The sequence below is a fragment of the Lissotriton helveticus genome, chromosome 4_1 (genome assembly GCF_964261635.1).
Source record: "Lissotriton helveticus chromosome 4_1, aLisHel1.1, whole genome shotgun sequence".
NCBI lineage: Eukaryota > Metazoa > Chordata > Amphibia > Caudata > Salamandridae > Lissotriton > Lissotriton helveticus.
This window is the reverse complement of record NC_136063.1, coordinates 1,660,750,752-1,660,772,809: the sequence shown is the minus strand read 5'-3', so window position 1 is coordinate 1,660,772,809 and position 22,058 is coordinate 1,660,750,752. Positions and strand designations below refer to the sequence as shown.

General features: G+C 44.1%; 1 protein-coding gene across 1 annotated transcript in view; it reads right to left on the bottom strand.

The window, feature by feature from the left end:
• VOPP1 (VOPP1 WW domain binding protein) overlaps positions 1-22,058 on the bottom strand; it is a 443,837-nt gene that overhangs the window by 48,403 nt on the left and 373,376 nt on the right. The window contains exons 3-4 of the mRNA XM_078688345.1: positions 16,239-16,316; positions 5,800-5,936 (exon numbers count right to left, since the gene is read on the bottom strand). Of these exons, the coding sequence (XP_078544471.1) occupies positions 5,800-5,936; positions 16,239-16,316 (215 nt within the window). The remainder of the gene's footprint in view (positions 1-5,799; positions 5,937-16,238; positions 16,317-22,058) is intronic.

Below are 22,058 nucleotides of genomic sequence, written 5' to 3'. Positions count from 1 at the left end.
ATTTGAGTTTTTTTTTTGTTTAAATGTTATATTGTCACTGAAATTTTTCACCTAACCATAACACCAGTTTAACCTTTGCTTTTTCAGTGAATATCTAGAGGTTTTTAAACATAAAAATATACTTTGGGCCTTATTATGATTTTGGCAATCCGACCACTGTAGGACCACGCCTGACCTCGCCAGCAGCCCACAGTGCTGGTAGTCCAAAGACTGCCATATTACAAGTTGACCACAGGCCAGTGATGTGGAGGCTGGGATCTTGCAGCGGTGGTGAGTATTTTTCACAAATATATTGATGCCTATGTATGCATTTCGAATGCAGATCAGTTGGATGCACACATTTGCATGACATATGTGGAAAAATACCATATACCCATTACCGGGGTTCAGTCCTTATATGGGCAGTTGTGGAAATAGGTATATGGTACAAAAAGGACACCTCTATATTGCCACACACAGGGTCGCAATCCTCGAGGGGAAGATTCTGCTGTGAAGTGGGGACCTGGAGACCGGAATTTATGTCAGAATCTGCCTGGAAGAAGAAGAAAAGGATGAGTACACACCCCAAATCCTTTGTCACCGCCACCTTGAAGCAGGTGGTTGGACCACCACAGACCGCTTGTTGAATAGGCAACTCGTAATATGGACGGTGGTGCAGCTTCCCCATACCGCCCTATTGCGGCTGCCGTTTCCTGATCACAAACCAGGTAGTCGAAGATCTGCTGGTGGTCTCAGCTGCTCAGTTCCAATCTTCGCAAAGCTGATCTTCCCAACTCGAAATACGGCAGTCGGACTGCCGAGCTCACTGCTCTCCGATTGCCACCACCGAAGCAGCTGTCCACGGGACCGACAAAATAGTAGTAAGGCCCTTTATTACTTTCTACCAGGCCCTGCATCCTTCCTCTTGCAAGAAGCCAACCCCACGCCACACACAGCCTCCTGGCTTGTATAGTGTGCTGTTGATCTCACAGGATCTGGCTCCACTCAGGTACACTTACTGACTTTGCGAAAGCGTCCCAACATCAACATCTAAAAAGTGACCCTATTGTTGTCTTTCTACAAAAATGTATAATATAGTGTATATTTCAATAATTCACACAATGCTAGGTTTAATAGCAGTGATTCTTATAAAAAAGTTTAACGATAAAACATGTCTGTGATATTTTTCTTTTAACATAGTTTTTATTATTGCATTTTGTGGAATGAAACATGTTAAAAGAAAGACTCTGGACTTATTGTTTTAATTTTCTCTTTAAATAAAACCTACATGTCTCAAAGTTTTTCTTTTATCCTTTTTTAGTCCACACAATGGAATCATAAAAATTACCACAAGAGGGCCTCGTACTCCACCTGAAGAGCATAGAGCTTCAGCTAGGTTTACTTTAACAAAATATTGTATGCTGTTCTGAGGTCATGGTTTTAATGACTCAGGATACATTCTGTTTGTTGTATGTTACTCGTGGCAGCTTCACTTCCTGCGGTTCTCCACAACATTCAAGTGCTTGGTGGTGCTCCTCCATATTCTCAGGGTACCACCATGATAAAAAAAAGAAGAAACAAAAAAAGCTTTCCTAGCTTATGCCACTCATTTATTATTCACGTGTTTGTCCCTGGTGACCACGAGGACACCCTTTTAAAGAAAACATTAAAAGGTGGTGGGGTATCTTGTTTCTCCTTCCCTAACCTTTGTGGCCCTGTGATCCCATCCGCCACGGTCTTCCTTTTAATCAAGGGCAATGGGCACTCAGTCCCCCTCCCTGAGCTACTTTGGGTCCCGGAGACCCTTACCCCTGGGGGCCTGATGTTTTTTTTTTCAGGGAAGGGGGCACCCAGCCCTCCGCCCTGAGCCTCTTTGGGCAATAGGGACCCCACCCGGGCCTTTTTTTAAATTGAGGGGAGGGACCCATTCCCCAGAGCCCCAAGTGGGTGCCCCAGGGCCCAACCGGGTCATCCACAGTACACTATGATAGGGGCTGTCAGAGGGTAGCCCCAGGACCTCTGCAGCCCCACTGGCTATCCCCATACACCCATCCTGGGTGCATAGGGGGCGGACATTGCCCCACCCGGCGGGAGCAGCTGTTATTGCTTGCTCTCGCTGATGCTGATGTGTTGACCCCTAAAACAAACAATAGGTCTACTTTTTATATTTGGGTGTTCTGACTCTATAACAAAGCCAGTAGGTCTTCGGAAGAGTCTGAAGAAGCATTGGGGGATACTAACAGCTGATAAAACACTTACCCCACACATTACAAGTCAACCGCAAATTACATTTAGAAGAGGTAAGACTTTGCGGAACAGATTGAGCCCCACGGTACCCAGAATTAAGGCTACAGAATCTTGGTTAAACTCCCCCAACAAAGGCTTTTTCAAATGTGGATTCTGTGGAGTGTGCCGATGGGCGAAACACAAGACAAAGAACTTTACAGGTTGTGACAATAAGAGTTATGAGATTCGAACAAATATTAATTGTCTAACCAAATTTGTAATCTACGTTATTGAATGTAAATGTGGACTGCAATACGTAGGTAGTATGATCAGGAGCCTCAAGGATAGAATTGGGGAACATGTCAGAGCCCTATTACAACAGGACGCTAGATATCCGGTTGCGATTCATGCAAGCATATGTCACGCTCAAGGCCCTAAGAAAGAGTTTGTCTTTTATGGTATAGATCATATCCCGGTAAACATCAGAGGGGGGAACAGGGAATTACGTTTAAGACGCGTTTAAGACGCGCGGAGGCTACCTGGATCATGAGATTACATACGGTTGGGCGGGGACTCAACTGCGATTCGGAGATGCAGTTCTTTTTGGGAGAGTAGGATGAAGTACTGTAACCCGTAATGTTCACTGGAAATTGCATAACTATGGTATTCAGACTCAAGGTCCACTTTATTATTTTCCTATCTGTAAATGTGGAGTGAATCTTTCCAATTAGGAGGACCAATGAGGACATATATGTTACATTTATTGTTTGCACCTCTGAGAGTAGATGTTGTGAACTCTCATGTGTAGGCCTTATGGATGAGTTTCGCTACGTCTGATACATGGTTCTCACGAATATGACATTATTGCTCTGTTTCTTGACATATAATCATTGATATATCCTGTTGTGGATGTATAATCTACACCTATTCTATGCTTATTACAAATGAGTTAGAAACTTTTCTGTCTTTCTACAACCTCACAATGTTATTATTCTTGGCTATTTGAGGCTTTTATGCTGTTATTTTCTGTCTCGAAATGTCTATTTGGTGTCTGCAACACTGATGATTTCTTGATCGTTAGGACACCCTGAATATGGTCTGTCTTTGTGCACGTGGGAGACATATTGGTCTCTTTATGCACCTATGATTTTACTAAGCATGTAATTTTTCTGCCGAGTATTGCACAAATTTGGATTATTTTCCTTCCAGTGCAATTTTACACTGGATGTGGATGGAGCGTTTCAGTCTTTTTACATTGTTAACTTAATTAGATACGAGTTCCTGCGTGCAACCCGATTCACTTCCGGGTTGTGGACGCCAGTAGCGCGAGGGCAATTCAGCCGAAGGTAAGGACACCGGTCTTTATAGCCGTTGAGTCCCGTTTTGTTAACCTTTTTAGACATAACACATCTATCTGGACTAACAGGGGTTTTTATTTGGTCTCCTTGTAGGATTACGTGACACACGCACCCGTGGTCACGTTTTTGTGATGTTTTGGACATTATAATTTCCAGGGAATTTATATGGATTTGCGTGACATTTTGGAGTGACAGGAATAAATAGGAGTCTTTTGAAATCTAGGATCTAAGAATTTCGGGTAAGCTTTACCAGCGTTGACTACAGTTAACATGTCGCATGGTAGTACATAGTGTGATTTGCCCGACATACTTCGGATGGATACTTTATTGAAACCTTGCACCTTACATTTCACAGTGACAAGACAGTTTCGTGATCACATTACATAAAGGTACCCTTCCGGGTTGGAATTATCATCGGAAATAGGGTAAGTTATAGCTTGGGTTGCTTTAATTTCTACAAGTTCGGTATTTGCATTGGCTAAGATTATATAATATTAATTGCATTCTCTTGATTTTCTTCCCTTTCTCTCATTTTTCCTCAATCTACATTGTATCCTTTTCAAATATGACTAGCCTAGGCATTGATCTCTCAGCCTTCGAGGTACTAGAATTTTGAATGTAATGGTGTATAATGTGTTTTTTTCTGTGGTGACTAATATTGTGGAACGTTTTGCAATGAAATTATGTTGGGTACACACATAAAGGCATTCGTGTTAGAATTGCGACACGGGTGATGTACAATGACTGGATTAGGATGTTTTTTCAACTTGAAAATTTTGGACCATTTTGTAAATATGAAATTTTAAGGGGTTCCACATAAAAGGTGTCATTCGGCTTAAAAATGTCACTTTTGACATGAGAATTTATAATGTAGCACCCTTGGATTGTAATCACAGGATTGTGATTAAGGTCATTCATTTTGTATTTTCCAGCCCTGAAGAGTTGTAGTGTCTGTTTATGTGCAGTACTACAACGAAACACGTGTCGGCTGGCTGTTTAAACTTTCCATTATTGAAGACCAAATAAAAGGAGAGACACACGAACCTCCAAAGGAAACGTCGCTGGACAAGAATTGCTTCTCTTTTTTGTGCGAATTTAATCAATTGACACATTGATGTTGTAATTGACCTAGAGTGCGCAGGAGTTTGTATCTTATGTTTCAAGGGTGCGATATTGTTTGCGCTCTAATTGAGGGGTTTTGTAAGGGTCTCCCCTCCCTGCTTGCACCATTACTCTAGAGAAACACGGATTACGTTTACTTTGTTAGAGTGCCTATAGAACCCGTACACTTAAAACCCTCTCTGTTGATATCAAAGCCAGTAGGTCTGCCTTACTTAAAACGACACATATTATATTGTTGCTTTACACAGGGTAATGTTTTAAACCAAAAATACTGAGATTCATGAGTTATCTCAAGTAACTATAACTTGTCACCTAAATTAACTATAAATCATGTCCTCACCATGCATTTATTATACCATCACATATTACATCATATTACATCATTCATGACCTGTTCAATGACTGAATTCGAAACATCCCTAAGAAGATCTGAAATGACATCATTGATAACAACACTGTGCACTGCGAGGGCGCATGCATAATATAACAAAAATTATCCTAGCTTCAATATCAGTATGAATGTGGCTAATAAATTGAGTACAATTACCTTTGGTGTAAAATCACATTCAAGTATAAATCATATATGTGTGCAAAATTACTTTTAGGTGCTAAATCACTGGTAGGAGTTAAGTAAGCATGACTGTGGTATCACATTTAGGAGCACTTATTTCATAATTGTACAGTCACATTTGGGAGTATAAGCACCATTGGTGCAACATTAAGAGGAGTGTGTCAGTTCTAGAGTGTTGAGAGCGAATCACATTTAACATAAAAAAAGAATGCATGTTGAAAATCACCTCTAGGTGTAAAGTGTCTCTTGTGCAACATGTTTATTAGGCCGGATATACTTTTAGTTTCAAATAAACATTTAAGTGGAAAAGGCACCTGCATGTAAAAGTACTAGGAGTGGTAAGACACTTTAAGATTGAAGCCACAACAAATGTATGACTAATATCATATTTAGGTGTACAAACACATTTAGGTGCAAAATCCTGCTTGATGCAAAGACAGCAGGAGTAAGGTATCTCGTTAAGGTGCAAAATCTCTCAAAGCTTGTGAACTGTGTGTTGCTGATGCAACCCTGGGATTGGAAATCTTAATGTAAACCCCTCACCTCCTGTAGCACCAATAGGTTGCCTGGTGTAGGACACATTAAAGGTAGGTTCTTCAACCAGTGGAGGAGGGTACATGCGCCTTCGCAGGAAGAAGCCAGCCCCGCAACAAAACAGCACACCCATCATCAGCAGAAACCTGTGAAAATAGAAAAAGGAAACAATGGTCTGAATTTGTGCTAACTACAGAAGGTATCTTAAGGCAACTGCTGTCTAAGAAACTAAACAGAAGTAGTAATTTTTCAAGAAAATGGATGAAACTTCCTTGAGGTTCAATAAGATGATTTCAGAGATACTGTATCTTGAAGAGTGCTCCTAACATGACATCCCTTAGACACTGTTCTGCTAGGATGAATGGTAGTTTCTATTAAAAATAAGTAAGATCTGGCCCAATAATGATTTCACAGTCACCTCTCTCTGTCAGTCTCAGCAGCAAAATAGCCCCAGGTGCTCTTTTACTACCATGACAGAGGATCTGGCAGAGGTTCTCTGGTGAATGGATAGCTCTGTGCCACACCTAGACAGTTACAATGGGCCTCACATCTGCCCATCTTGAGCATCACAACTGGAATATCCAATAGATTACCTTATCTGTACAGTGCTACAATCCATCAACTATTTTTCTTATCAAGCAGAAGATCATACTGTTCACAGAGAAAGGATTAATTTCTCAAGTAAGTTGGCGAAGATAGCAATGAGGATACAAACATGGTTCCTTCCGTTGAAACACAGGGCTGCCACAATTTGGCACTCTTTAACTCACTGTCTCAAAACCATAATCCGTGGCAGCAGACACATTGCATTCATTATATTTTATAGCCTTAGAGCCCGCTATAGTGGGCTCGACCGGTCATTAAAGGCCCGCTCCAGCGTTAACAAGAGAGCAGGCTGTGATGGAGGACTCTAAGGGTATTAGAACATTCAACCCTAGAGGGCAGAATGCTCTAATGTGTAAAACAAAGCCTTCCCAGAGCCCAGGAGGACTGTAATCCCCTTGGGCTCCACTAAGGCCTTTTGTTCACAGAAACAGCTGAGAACAAACATTGGAATTTTGGGGCTCCGGGCTTTTACCGGCCATTAGAAGCCTGAATTACTCCATTCTTTTCAATGAAGCTCCCAACATTCCAGTGCTCTAATATACTTTATTTCAGTCTAGCTTTCAGTAACTTATTGATTAGAAAGGTTAAATCCAAGACCAACTTTACATTGCGGTGCATAGAATTGGGTGGAGTAACTGAACACAATGAGGTTATAACTAATGTGTGTGCATAAGCTGTTGCCTGGAAAGAAGAAAATACATTTTGATATTTTAAAGCAGAAATGATCTACCACTCATCATCAAAGAGGTAAGAAACATTTTAACATGAGGAATATACATATAGAATCCACATATTTACATCTTGATGCATTTCTGTGATAAAATGTATCTTCCATGGCCTTCTACTTTCAATAAATGTTTTTTTCATGATGTTCAGTGGGAAAGCATTATATTGAGTGGGTGCAAGAAGTTGAAAAGAGCAGAATCTAAACAATGTACTGGGCTCTTTGGGTGCTGTTAGGAAAATCCTAAGTTGCATGAAGACATACATTGGGTTAGAGTATCTGAAAGGTAGCCTGGAGCTGGCACATACATGGGTTTGAAAACTAGCTTTAAGGGTTGTAGAAGGCCCTATCTGTAAACAAATGGCAACCAGTTTAATGTTAATATGAAGAAGTCAGGGTGTTTTTGGGGTCGATATATAGAACTCTATTTGAAAACTTGAAAACTTTATGAAAGTGAGCAAAAGTGTGCCGACGAAAGCTCACTAAAAGACTTTTAAAGTAAACCAGTTTGTTATTAACCAAAGAGTTATTCAGTGCGGAAGGGGATATGAAAAACGGGTTGTCATTGTATAAGATTTCATCTTGTTGCAGTTGCTGTAGTGATGATGAAACTTTCCAGCTACATTGGGTGGTTTAACAATATGCCTATGTTCCATAGCTGCAATGTCAGAAAAGTTTGAAGGGAAGTAGATAGAGATAGGGGTGGAAATGGTTCTGGAGGAGAAGAAAAAAGATGGGACCTTTGTTTCCTCTGAGTTCAGTATGAGAGAGTGAAAGTGTCAAGGCCAACCAGTGATGATTGGCAGAAGGAGGGGCTTGTAGCACTGGTGAGGCAGTTGATTAGGAGATTGTATGGTTCTCATCTAGGTATAGGTGGTAAGATAACCCACATGAGGAGGTGTTACCAAGGAACCCAAAACTGATCCTTGGGGAACACCAACTGGTAGTGGGGCTAGAGGTGATCTGCGAGATTGCCAGTCCAGAGCAAAAGACGGGTCAGAGGAGTAGGAAAAAAAACAGTTGACTACAGAGTCTGTAATGCCAAGGGTCCTGTAGGGGATGTGTAAGGTAAGCTGGTGAGTGGTGTAAATTATGGCAGACAGATGCAGGAGAATAAGGATTGAAGTCAAATGGTTGTGGTGGTGGTGGTTGATGAAGGTTAACTAAGCGGATGAGGGCTGTTTCAGTGGAATGGAGGCACAGAAGCCAGCAAGCATATTGGTAGACTTAAGATAAAGCCTGGTGAATGATGATGACATGCTATTGGAAAAGAATGGTAGAGGCATAGTTGTTAAATAGTAAGGAGGCAGGGGCTGCTGTAAGTTTATTATTAAGGGTTGAACCAATGCAGGTTTATTGCATGAATGACTTCTACGTAGGAGTAAGTTGTTTGCATAGGAGGTCAGGCAGGAAAGTACATTGATGCCTAGAACACAGGGGTTTATGGTATGAGGACTGAGAGGGTTAAATTAGGTGTTTTACATATTAGCAGATTTGAGTATGGGGATCTGTGGGTGATGGTGAAAACCTGGCTGAATAACATGTCTCATCCTGTCTTGAATCTCCTTATGCCTCCTGATTATTCTATTCTGCACATCGACTACAAAGAAAAAACTAGGCGTAATCATCATACTCAAAAACCCCATCCTCATTAAAGTTTGGAAAAAGATATGCCAAAACTTACCAGTGCCTGTAATTAAATTTAAAAAAAAGAGCTTTAAAAAAAAAATCACAACTGTTTATTTCCAACCTCTACTTGTTAACTTCAACCCACACTGGAGAGACCTGAATGACTCAGTGATATAACAATTATCCACATTCCACATATGGAATCACGTTCATCATTTCTTTGAGTTCAGTTCTTTGAGTCACCTACACTCAACAATCACTCTGAGGTCCCCATGGGTATGGACTGTAAGACCATTGTCGGGTACCAGTTACTAGGTATGGGCGAAATTTGCGCGAAAACGAATTCGCAATCCGCAAAATCCGCGAATTCGTGCAAATGTTTGTTTTTTTGAGCGTTCGCGGGGTTTTTTGCGCGTTCCCAGGGTTTTTTGCGTGTTCGCGGGGCTTTTTGCGTGTTCGCGGGCCGCTTGCATGGCGAAGTTACCCATGCAGTCGTGTATGGGCACAGCACCCTCTGGTTCACCACTGCCACCCTCTGGTTCATCACTGCCACCCTCTGGTTCACCAATGCCACCCTCTGGTTCACCCCTGCCACCCTCTGGTTCACCACTGCCACTCTCTGGTTCACCACTGCCACCCTCTGGTTCAGCACTGCCACTCTCTGGTTCAACCCTGCCACCCTCTGGTTCAACACTGTCACCCTCTGGTTCACCACTGCCACCCTCTGGTTCACGACTGCCACCCTCTGGTTCATCACAGCACCTCTGGTTCACCACTGCCACCCTCTGGTTAACCACTGTCACCCTAAGGTTCAGCACTGCCACCCTCTGGTTCACCACTGTCACCCTCTGGTTCACTCCTGCCACCCTCTGGTTCACCACTGCCACCCTCTGGTTCATCACAGCACCCTCTGGTTCAGCACTGTCACCCTCTGGTTCACCACTGCCACCCTCTGGTTCACCACTGCCACCATCTGGTTCATCACAGCACCTCTGGTTCACCACTGCCACCCTCTGGTTAACCACTGTCGCCCTCTGGTTCAGCACTGCCACCCTCTGGTTTACCACTGTCATTCTCTGGTTCACCACTGCCACACTCTGGTTCACCCATGCCACCCTCTGGTTCCCCACTGCCACCCTCTGGTTCACCCCTGCCACCCTCTGGTTCACCCCTGCCACCCTCTGGTTCACCACTGCCATCCTCTGGTTCAGCACTGCCACCCTCTGGTTCACCACTGCCACCCTCTGATTCACCCCTGCCACCCCCTGGTTCAGCAATGCCACTCTCTGGTTCACCCCTGCCACCCTCTGGTTCAGCACTGTCACCCTCTGGTTCACCACTGCCAGCCTCTGGTTCACGACTGCCACCCTCTGGTTCATCACAGCACCTCTGGTTCACCACTGCCACCCTCTGGTTAACCACTGTCACCCTCTGGTTCAGCACTGCCACCCTCTGGTTCACCACTGCCACCCTCTGATTCACCCCTGCCATCCTCTGGTTCACCACAGCCACCCTCTGGTTCATCACAGCACCCTCTGGTTCACCCCTGTCACCCTCTGGTTCAGCACTGTCACCCTCTGGTTCACCACTGCCACCCTCTGGTTCACGACTGCCACCCTCTGGTTCAACACAGCACCTCTGGTTCACCACTGCCACCCAATGGTTAACCACTGTCACCCTCTGGTTCAGCACTGCCACCCTCTGGTTCACCACTGCCATTCTCTGGTTCACCACTGCCACCCTCTGGTTCACCCATGCCACCATCTGGTTCCCCACTGCCACCCTCTGGTTCACCCCTGCCACCCTCTGGTTCACCACTGCCACCCTCTGGTTCATCACAGCACCCTCTGGTTCACCCCTGCCATCCTCTGGTTCAGCACTGTCACCCTCTGGTTCACCACTGCCACCCTTTGGTTCACAACTGCCACCATCTGGTTCATCACAGCACCTCTGGTTCACCACTGCCACACTCTGGTAACCACTGTCACCCTCTGGTTCAGCACTGCCACCCTCTGGTTCACCACTGCCACTCTCTGGTTCACCACTGCCACCCTCTGGTTCACCCATGCCACCCTCTGGTTCCCCACTGCCACCCTCTGGTTCACCCCTGCCACCATTTGGTTCATCACTGCCACCCTCTGGTTCACCCCTCCACCATCTGGTTCCCCACTGCCACCCTCTGGTTCACCCCTGCCACCCTCTGGTTCACCACTGCCACCCTCTGGTTCATCACAGCACCCTCTGGTTCACCCCTGCCATCCTCTGGTTCAGCACTGTCACCCTCTGGTTCACCACTGCCACCCTCTGGTTCACAACTGCCACCATCTGGTTCATCACAGCACCTCTGGTTCACCACTGCCACACTCTGGTAACCACTGTCACCCTCTGGTTCAGCACTGCCACCCTCTGGTTCACCACTGCCACTCTCTGGTTCACCACTGCCACCCTCTGGTTCACCCATGCCACCCTCTGGTTCCCCACTGCCACCCTCTGGTTCACCCCTGCCACCATTTGGTTCAGCACTGCCACCCTCTGGTTCAGCACTGTCACCCCCTGATTCACCTATGCCACCCTCTGGTTCACCCTTGCCACCCTCTGGTTCAGCACTGCCACTCTCTGGTTCAGCATTGTCACCCTCTGGTTTACCCCTGCCACCCTCGGGTTCATCACTGTCACCCTCTGGTTCATCACTGCCACCCTCTGGTTCACCACTGCCACCCTCTACCGAGACCTTTTGTGACGCAGCGGCAGCACAAAAGATGCGCCATGGTGCTGGGTATTAACAACATGACGCATTTCTCTGTGAGATGCGTCACGTTGTAAAGCCCTGCGCCATCAGGAGGCGTTCCGACTCAGCCTCCTAAAAGTGGCTGAGTGAAATCTACAAGATTTCACTCAGTCACTTTTAGGCCAATGCTGCGTCAAAACCCTTCGCCTGCTTGAAGCAGGCGCAAGGCTTGATGCAGCATTGTGGAGATAGGGCACCCCCAGAGCATTGCTGGAGCTGCGTCCCAAGCGCGACGCAGCTCCAGCAATGCACTGCTTTTACGGCATGACGCATCTGTGCCGTCTTTGCCACATGGTGCGCCGCATTGTAAATGCGGCGCACCATGGGAGGCGGAGCTGCGGCGCACAATAACTGGCGCATCCCTGGGGATGCGCCAGTTATTGTAAATCTGCCCCTATACATTTAGCCAACGAGGGAGCACTTACTGATTAGACAGTAGAAAGTACTCCAGTTGAGTAGAGGTATTGCACAAAAAGGTGGCATCTTCGTGGACAAACATGCAGGGCGGGATTCATTCTGCCCCTTGTTAGACTCGTTTTTTTGTGCCCTTCTGCCCTCTGTTATTCCCTTGTTTTTGTACCCTTCTGCCCTCTGTTAGACTCGTTTTTTGTGCCCTTCTGCCCTCTGTTAGACTCGTTTTTGTGCCTTTCTGTCCCATTAAACTCATTTTTTGTGCCCTTCTGCCCTCTGTTAGACTCGTTTTTCCCTTGTTTTTCTGCCCTTCTGTCCTCTGTTAGACTGCTTTTTGTGCCTTTCTGCCCTCTGCATCACCACATCATCACTCAGCGCTACCCCAGCATCACTCAGCTCCACCACATTATCACTCAGCACCACCACATTAACACTCAGCACCACCACAGCACCACTCAGCACCACCACAGCATCACTCAGCACCACCACAGCACCGCTCAGCACCACCACAGCATCACTCAACACCACCACAGCACCACTCATCACCACCCCAGCATCACTCAGCACCATCCCAGTATCACTCAGCACCACCACAGCACCACTCAGCACCACCACAGCATCACTCAACACCACCACAGCACCACTCATCACCACCCCAGCATCACTCAGCACCATCCCAGTATCACTCAGCACCACCACAGCACCACTCAGCATCACCACAGCACCACTCAGCACCACCACAGCACCACTCAGCACCACCCCAGCATCAATCTGCGCAACCATTCAACAACAACTGGTTCAAATATGTTCTCTCAATGTTTCAAACTTTATTACAAATGTAACAAAAAGATGTTAATATTTCACTTCTGTTCTTGGATTTTCGTCACAATAATATACACTGAACATAATCTTCACAAAAGTTATTTACAAAAGTTTAAGCTATTGCCATTATAAATTAAAATAACCTTTATTTAAGTATTAATTATTTAAAAATTAAAAGCCATTGTAATTTGTAATATCAATACAGCTAAGTCACGTAAATGCAAAACATGCAAGACCTATTGCATTGCAAATGCTTGTTTGTACTTTGTCATCTACGAGATCTTTGCAATGTTTCAAAAAAGAGAAAGAGAGAGAGATAGAGAGAGAGAGGGAGCGAGATAGAGAGTGAAAGAAAGAAAGAAAGAACGAAAGAAAGAAAGAAAGAAAAAAGAAAGAAAAGAGAGAGAGAAAGAAAGAAAGAGAGAGACAGACAGAGAAAGAGGAAGAAAGTGAAAGTGAAAGGGAGAGTGGGAAAGAGAGGGAGAGAAAGAGAAAGAGAGAGTAAGAGAGAGAGGGGAGAGAAAGAAAGAAAGAAAGAAAGAAAGAAAGAAAGAAAGAAAGAAAGAAAGAAAAAAAGAAAGAAAGAAAGAAAGAAAGAAAGAAAGAAAGAAAGAAAGAAAGAAAGAAACAGGGAGAGAGAGAATGAGAGAGAAAGAAAGAAAGAGACAGAGAAAGAGCAAGAAAGTAAAAGAGAGAGATAAAGAGAGAGAGAAACATGGAAAGAGAGAGAGAAAGAGAGAAAGACACACAGAGAGGGAGAGAGAGAGAGAGGATGAGAGAGAGAAAGAGAAAGAGAGAGAGAAAGAGGGAGAGTGAGAGAGAAAGAAAGAGAGAGAAAGAGAGAGCGAGAAAGAGAGGATGTGAGAGAGAAAAAAAGAGAGGGAGATAGAGAGAAAGAGAGAGAGAACAACGGAGAAAGAAAGAGATAAGCAGAGAAGGAGGAAGAACTTGAAAGAGAGAGAGAAAGAGATAAATAGAGCAAGAAAGGAGAGGAAGAGAGAGATAGATAGAGAGAAAGAGAGAGAAAGAGAGGGAGAGAGAGAACGAGAGAAAGAAAGAGAGGCCGGATCTCTGAAGGGCCAGATTCCTGAGTTGCCCCTACAGAACATTCAGCTTTTTATTTTTTAGCAAAATGCATATGAAAATTGTGCTCTAAAGGTCTCTTTTAGTTTAACCCCTCCTGACAACTCAAAATGGGTGCATTTGCCATCCTCTCCCTTCTTCCTGTTTTTTTATATCTGTAAGTGCTTCCTGATGAGGTTTAATTCCTGGGACAGGTGCCTTGTTGCCTACTTGTAACTATTCTCTGACCCTGCTTCAAGGGTCAGAGCAGCGTCAGAGAATAGTTGCAAATAGGCAACAAGGCGCCAGGAAGCACTTAGCAGCAGGTGCCCAAGTTGAAGTTAATTTCTTTGTAACCCTTTTGTAAAAGGTTACAAAGAAATTAGGTTCAACTTTTGCACCTGCTGCTGTAACCCTTGCTTGGCTGAAAATGTGTCCCCGCTGATTCGCGGATGTTACCGCGATTTCGCGTGATTCGCGGATCGCGAAATTGCGGAAAATCCGCAAATTCGCCCGCCAAACGGATTTTACGCCCACCCTTACCATTTACCCTTCGTATCACTAGTCAACCCAGGAGACAGAAAATAGGTGTAAGACACACTAAACACAGCAATGCCTCTTTTCTAGCAACCAAAATCTCCTCGCCTCTACTCTACCTATGTAATGTGTGAGGGATAAGTTCTCTTGTGGCTCATCAGAAGCAGGCCACATTCAAAACATTAAACAACTTTGCCCTGCGAAAAAATAAAAAAAGGTAAAGTTGACAAAGTCAGCACTCTGCTATACCATATGTTGCAAAATAACCAAAAAGTTTCTAAAAACTTCAGAACACAACTGGTAACAAACACCATTGACGACAAGCTTCAGACTCATGCACCACAAATGCAGAATGTACAAATTTGAAATTTACTTCAGAAAAAAAACCAGTCAAAAAATATCAATAGTTAAACAGATAACCATTTCCCTAATCGCTTCACGAACACTAAGAAAGGAATAAAGGATTTTTTGAATTTTTGGGAAATAAAATAAAAAGTTGAGACCTCCCAACCAACCCACACTCCACTAGGGACTGTGATTGGCAAAATCCATCCCAAAAATCGGCAGAATATGTTTCTTCCTCTTATCAGAACACTATATAGGACATGGCCTAAAGATTATTGAATACTAAACCCTATCCTCCCTTCGCGGTCTCAATCTGAAAGTGCCTCAGTAAAGACATAAAAGTCTTGGTTGACCCCTACTGGACCAACCTGACAAACCCAGTTCAGACATAGGGCACACCTTAAGAATACTGGAAGCTAGGACAAGTAACACCCTCTAAAGAAAACTAATGCTGATCTGGAAGATCTGGATAACTTTGCTCTATGACAACCTTCATATTTTGGCTTAGAGAGCTGTGTTGTGTTGCAACAACAGCATCACAGTCTAAATAAGGATCTCTTCGACGACCTCCAATCAGGGTTCATACCAGCTTGTAGCACAGAGACAAACATGCTGCAGATAGTGGATGACACACTTCGCATCACAGATAATATAGACTCCTGGTTCCTTTTTCCACTTATGTCCATTCATCACCACAATTCTCTGGTCTGGTCAATTCTAAAACAAATAATGGCAAAATGGAAAAGCCCTCAGCTGGTTTTCCTCCTTTCTTGGTATTGAAACCCAATTGGTGTCTATCCTATTTGAAATGGTAGTCTGTGATTCACGGTGGTACAAATAGCAGAGCATGAGCCTCCTATGTTAGTGTATTCATTAAGCTGGAAACTGTCTGGCTACAAACCTGCCCAGCACCATCTGAAACAAAGCACTATGATAACTGAGTCGTTAACGGGCTCTGCCCAGGGTAATCTCAGGCAGTTTGTGGCTCAATAGGAAAACAATAGCATACTACATACTCACTCACCTATCAGCCTCAGTAGAGTGTGGACCAAAGTGACCATTGTTGGATCTTAGAATGAAGGAGGGGCATAGGCCAAAAACCCCAAAAACTCAAAAAGGCAGAGCAACGTTTTTAAAAATTACTTTCTTTTTTGGATAGATGGCTATACACGTATTTATGTTTGGGGCTAAAGAAGATGCTTGAGTCCAGGAAGATGGCACATGCTCATACAGTACAAACCGTGATGAAGAAGACAGATGAGATAGTATTGATTAAGTCAAAAGAATCACCTGTATTTTTTGCTCAGTAAGACATAGTAAGTGAGCTCAACATAGTTAAGAACATTGTTGTGCTTCCAAACAGAGGACAATGATAAGTTTACTATGGCACTACTATGTCCGTTGGTTGTGCTCATGTTTGGTAATAGAAAAGCGGTATTTCATCAAAGGTGGTTCATGGCACATTGCAGTAGTCAAATTTACATGATAAATAACACATATTTAGAGAGGAAAGATCATACATACCAAAAATACCATAGTCTCTGAATGGAAAGTGATCTCACACAACAAGTTGAACCACAGCAATCTTCATATGGTCGGCATCTAAATTAGAAAAGAGAATAACAACAGTTTTAATGCAGTACAACAAGCAAGTTGTGCTCTTTAGTTGGTTTGATGCTCCTTTGAAAAAGCACATGCACAATAATTTGGTGCCACTTTTGTAGTTATTTGGATTTACATTTTGTCAGAGTTATGAAAGATTACTCCCAGATATGAAAACTTTTTTTTTTAAACTGCTTTTTATTAATTTTGTGCACAAAACAGACAATTCCAATTCTCAGATCATCCCACTCATATGCTGTTCCTCCCCGCCTAGTACACACATACCCATTCAACAAATCCTAAACATAGTATCCCACCTCCCTTTCTACCCCCACCCCCCCCTTGTCAGTGTGCCTCACATCCCCAAGACGGTTCGATTGGTCCAACATTACAACAGCAGGTGGCACTCCCCTTTATTCACTGCCCACATGGAGCTCCAGGTATAATCCAGCATTGTCAAAGTCCAGCGTCTCAACCTCGGGGCCCGGTATCCCCTCAATCCGCTCAATCCGCCCCCTCCCTGCCTCCGGGTCCCCAGATATGAAAACTTAGAGACTTTCTTTAATCTGCGTTCATTGAGCACAAACGTTCCGGAATTAGTTGCTTCCGGCATTATAGTCCTAATGAATGTCTTTGAATATTTAGGGCTCTATTACGATGTCAGGATGAGTTTCCTCTGCCCGACATCATCTCGATCACGGGACCGACCGACACCCGGTCGGCGGTCCCGAAAGACTAATTAGGATGCGACCGAACACTGCTCAGGCGCATTCCTATATTTTACATTGGGAGCATGTATTCTGGCAGGAATGCATGCTCCCATTGTAAAATAGGAGGTGCAGTTCAACCCTGCACCCCGTGTCAGGCACATCAAGGTGCCTGCCACAGGATGCAGGGATCAACAGGGGGGCAACGGTGCCTCATATGCCTCCAAAGTCACATTCCAACAGCCTTTCTGTGTCGGAAAGACCGGCATGGAAAGGATGCCGAAACCCAACATCATAATCCCTACGGTGGAAAGAGCTGCCTCAGGGATTAGCAGTTTGGGCTGGACTGTTCCCATGAGGCACAGGGTCAGACTGATTTGCATATGGCCATGTCTGAACTGGGGTGGTGGAGTGAGCTAAAGAATGGTGATGGATTAAACCCAGATCAGTTGACTGGGGGTGAGTGTTTGATTTGCTCAAACGCTCTGTCCATCATCCCCTTTGATATCGCTCAGTCAGGGATTAGTAGCCGCATTCCAACTGGCGGAAGGGCTCTGCGAGCCTGCCAGAAGCCATTCATAATGACAGTTCGGATTCCTTTCCAATCGTCTCCATTGTAATGAGGCGGTCAGAAAGGAATCCAACCTTCATATTACCATGGGGTTGGAAAGGGTCCGATAGCTTCGTAATCGGCCCCTTTGTTGTTAGGTCCAGCCCATTCATTAAAGGCACATATCCACCTAGCAGCATTTGTAGGCCATTTGCAGTTCCCGCTATGAGACCACAATATTGGTGTAAAGAGGACGAGAATGAATAGACTATCCATTATCGAAGTATTCTATCTCAATTCTCAGTGTGTAGCTGTATATACACAGTCAAAAGTTGAAAAATGGGCCATATATGCCACATGTATCAAGAACCGTCCTATATATGCAGATGACAAGATTTATATAAAGGCACTGTTCAATAGAATCAAGCCCCCCCCCTGAAACTATTCTGTGATTCCACCAAAATGGAATTCACTCTCACCCAATTTAAAATTCTTTTCATGATGACCCTTCCAGAAATCTTTGCAACAGACTCTATCAAGGAAACTGGATGGCAACAATGAGGATCCTCCCTGATGTCCTTCTAAAAGGTCATTAATAGAGTGTGCCCAGGATTTGGGGATGGATGTATTGCTAATTGCATTTAAAACATGGTAACAGGAGAATCCCAATGAACAATTTTGTGTTTGTAGGGAACCACAGAAATACCATCTTGACATGGGGATTGTTTGAGGGAATTTTTTTTCAATGTTGCTAGCAACCACTTTGAAATTGAACATCGATTTTAAGTAGAGATACCACAAAATGTTCATCATTATGAAAAGCAAAACCATAAAGCTCACTAAAATGTGAGACCCACAAGTACCCTCGAATGTAACTCTGAGTTTTCAATTCTAGAACACTATTATAATAAGGACTGTTGACAACCTTCTGACTAGCTCCTGATCATTAGTATTGCTGATAGTAGATACACCATCCCATACTTTTTCATGACATGTCCATGAAATCACAGGTCCAGGCTGTGGCAGGCACATGCTTTGGCCTACTGAAAATGCTGAGAAACTTCCTCCCATTGCTCCCGGTTTCCCATAGGAAAACAATAGTACAAGCTTTGATTCTGTCCCGTCTGGATTATGTGAATGTTCTCTATTTAGGCCTTCCTGAATATCTTCTTGGCCGCCTACAGGTGGTGCAAAATGCCGCGGCTAGGGCCATACTTATGGTGGATGTCAGGACACACATGACTCCTCACCTGAAGTCCTTGCACTGGCTTTCAGTACGTAAGAGGACACATTTTAAAGCTTTGGTTCTGGCTTTTAAGGCCTTTCATAACATTGGGGCCCTATATCTGAGAAACAGATGCCAGCACTATGTTCCTCTCAAAAGTTTGAGGTCCTCAAATCAGCGGCTTTCACAAATCCCAAGGTTCTCCCGCTCTCGGATGGGCGGGCGGACCTTTCAGGTGGTAGCTTTGCAGCTTTGGAATAATCTGCCGCCAGCCATACGTCAGGTGCAGGGCCTCCTTAGCTTTAGAAGTGGATTAAAAACTTGGCTTTTCTCACAATAGGTCAGCGGTCCTCAGGCGTCCTGTTTGGCTCTGTCACTGGTTCTTCTTCTTTTAGCGCCGGGACACTCCTGGGAGTAGCCGTGCGCTTTATAAGTACCCAGTAACATTAACATTAACATGAAGGGATCATTTTCTTTCTCTCAAGGTCTTTTATATGTGCTTCAGCATCTTGTCACGAGGAAAGTATTTAAGAGCAGACTATGCATCAGATCAAGGCTGTGAACAAAAGCGGGCAAACCATTTATGCTGCTTATTAAGTCATCATCAACCAGTACCTTGTATACAGAGCAATTTGATTATAATATATCTAATACTTTCACAGGCACCCATGATGTAACCACTATCTAAAGGATCCTGTAGCCATGTCCTTACGTCTCTAGACCTTTGCTTCAACAATTTAGAAAGTAAGACATCTTGTTTCATCATATTCCACTTTAACCTTCTCTCTTGGTCCTCTGTTTATGAGTAACAAGGGTGAAGAGCATGATTAAAGCATTTTAGATAGGACAAGTAGATTGTGATTCCTAAATTCTTGAACGTGAATGTTTTTGCAAAGACCCTCTGATGGAGATTACTATTTTATTGTAGCCGCAGAGACAAAAGGCTCCTTAAAAATATTGAAGATTTCTTGAAGGTTGTTACAAGCTTACAGAAAAATATGCCACAAGAAAAAATCTGAAGTTCACAATGCCCTCACAATGTGTGCCTGTATTGCTGATATTAATCAACGGAATAGAGGAGGTGCTTGCACTCATCATAAATTAAAATTTGTCTAAATTAGGAGAAAACTGGGGTGTTTAAAAAGTGGGTATCTCTGTTAGTGCTTCTTTCTGACCAACTTAATTATTCCTTCTCTTACCGCCTAAAATAAAACGTATGTGCAGCAAACATTCTTGAGATATTTTGCTTCCTGTAAATTACCATTTTGGTGATTGGCTATGAGATATGTGCTTGTCTATAGTAAGTAGCTGTAATGGGGTAAGAGGTTAGTAAACCAAAACTCTCATGTTGAACATGCCTATGGGTATTCTGTGGAGAGTCAGTCTGTGTGCTGTTGTTTTGGTGTATCTAACCCAGGCAGTGGAGCTGGTTGACAGAGAGAAATATTTTTATTCTATGTTAGTGTAGCAGTAGTTTTGCAAACCTGATACATGCTGGTAGTATTCTGTCTTGTTTCTGTGCCCAAGAAGTAGGTTGGTGGTAGTGGGGATGCGTTGTCTCCTAGATATGATTGAGAAGCCTGTGCCACTGGATCGTCATAAAAAGTGATGTTCCAGCTGTGCAGGCCTTCTGTAAATGAAGGCCTGAGTGTCTAAAATGGATTGATGTACCTTTACTCCTAACCACCATGGAATGTCTCTAACATGGGGTCTATCAAGTGTGAATTGTGATTTTCAGGGATTTAAATCTATGACACACCGATCACATTAAGGGGCTGATTACGATTTCGTCAGGAAGGGTTCCAGAACCAACAAATCCGAATCGGAGCCTATGTTTTCTACCAAAACTTCACCCGTTCTGGATGTCCAAGTATGATGCGAAGATCTTGTGTGCGTCAACCGAATTGTTTCAAAACCCGATAATGTCTGTCTGACTCGTTTGCAGCCGAATCGTGCCACACAATGGAGGGGGCTTCTGATTGAGCGAGTACGATGCACGATTGAGACAGCCATATCGAATCAGTCTCAGCGAGATGAAACGGCTGTGAGAATCAGATTTCGGGGCGCTGTAGCAGGACCCCCTTCACTTGGGGCCCTCCAAATCGGTTCCATGGACCCCATTTCCATGCATGCACTGTGTGGTGCCTGCCACAGGGTGTAAGCTTACCCATCTCACCCCTTTTTGCAATGGGAGCCTGTGTAGCGTTCGATATACAGGCTCCCCTAGAGTTCAATGGGAGTCCGAGCGAACCGAGTCCGTCACTATACGGGTGCATTGGAATCGGTCACTCAGACTCGTGGAGCGCAATTCCCTAGGGAATCCCTCTGGATCCAAGTCGTACAGAGGGCTTTCCTACGGAGATCGCAATCGGCCCCTTAGTTGTTTGCAGCTGCCACATAACTAACTGGATTATTTCTTATGATAGGAACTTGAGATCTGTGCAACAACTGCATAAACCCGCAATGAAATATTACTAGGATTTGATACTGTAACATATAGCTCACAGTAAGTGCTATTCAGAATGCACATTAACTTTAAAATGAAACTGTATAACTGGTTGTATGTAAAAACACATGTGCACGCGTATTTATATGTATGTATGTTAGAAATGAGGTTTCTGGTTGGCTAGGGTATGCAGGTAAACCAGGCAGACCCCGCCACTCTAGTCAGGGCAAGTAGGTTACACACCAAAGATAATGTCTGCACATAAGCAGAAGCCTGGTGGCAGTTCCTCCTGCAACTCAGTAGCTAGCTGGCAGCAGCCAAACACAACAAGGCTGGCAGTCCAAATGTGAGATCCTCCTAAAAGCACAACAGTCATCTTGGCAAAGGGGAGTCCCATGTGGTGTCCAGGTAGAATAGAGTTAGGGAGCAGCTGGCAGTAGGGAAACAAACAGAAAAGCAATCCAGTGAGTCCTCTAAGCCAGCCTGCAGTTAGCATGCAGCAGGGTAACAGTCAAAAAGCAGTCCAGATGAGTCATTTAAACAGTGCAGCAGTCCTTCTGACAGTTCAGTTTCATTTCCAAAAGTGCTCTGAAAACATGTACTTACACTGAAAATTAACTTTGTTCAAAGGGGACCTTCAAAGGAAACCTTACAAGTGCACAACACTCCCTTTTGACCCTATCCCTGGCTACGTACGTCAGTAGGGGGTAAATCAGCCCTTTGAGTGAGGGTAGGACGAAATCTATACAAATGTAAAGCGTGAACGCCCCTCTCTCTCCCAACCCAGGAAGACCATCAATATTCAGATGAATGC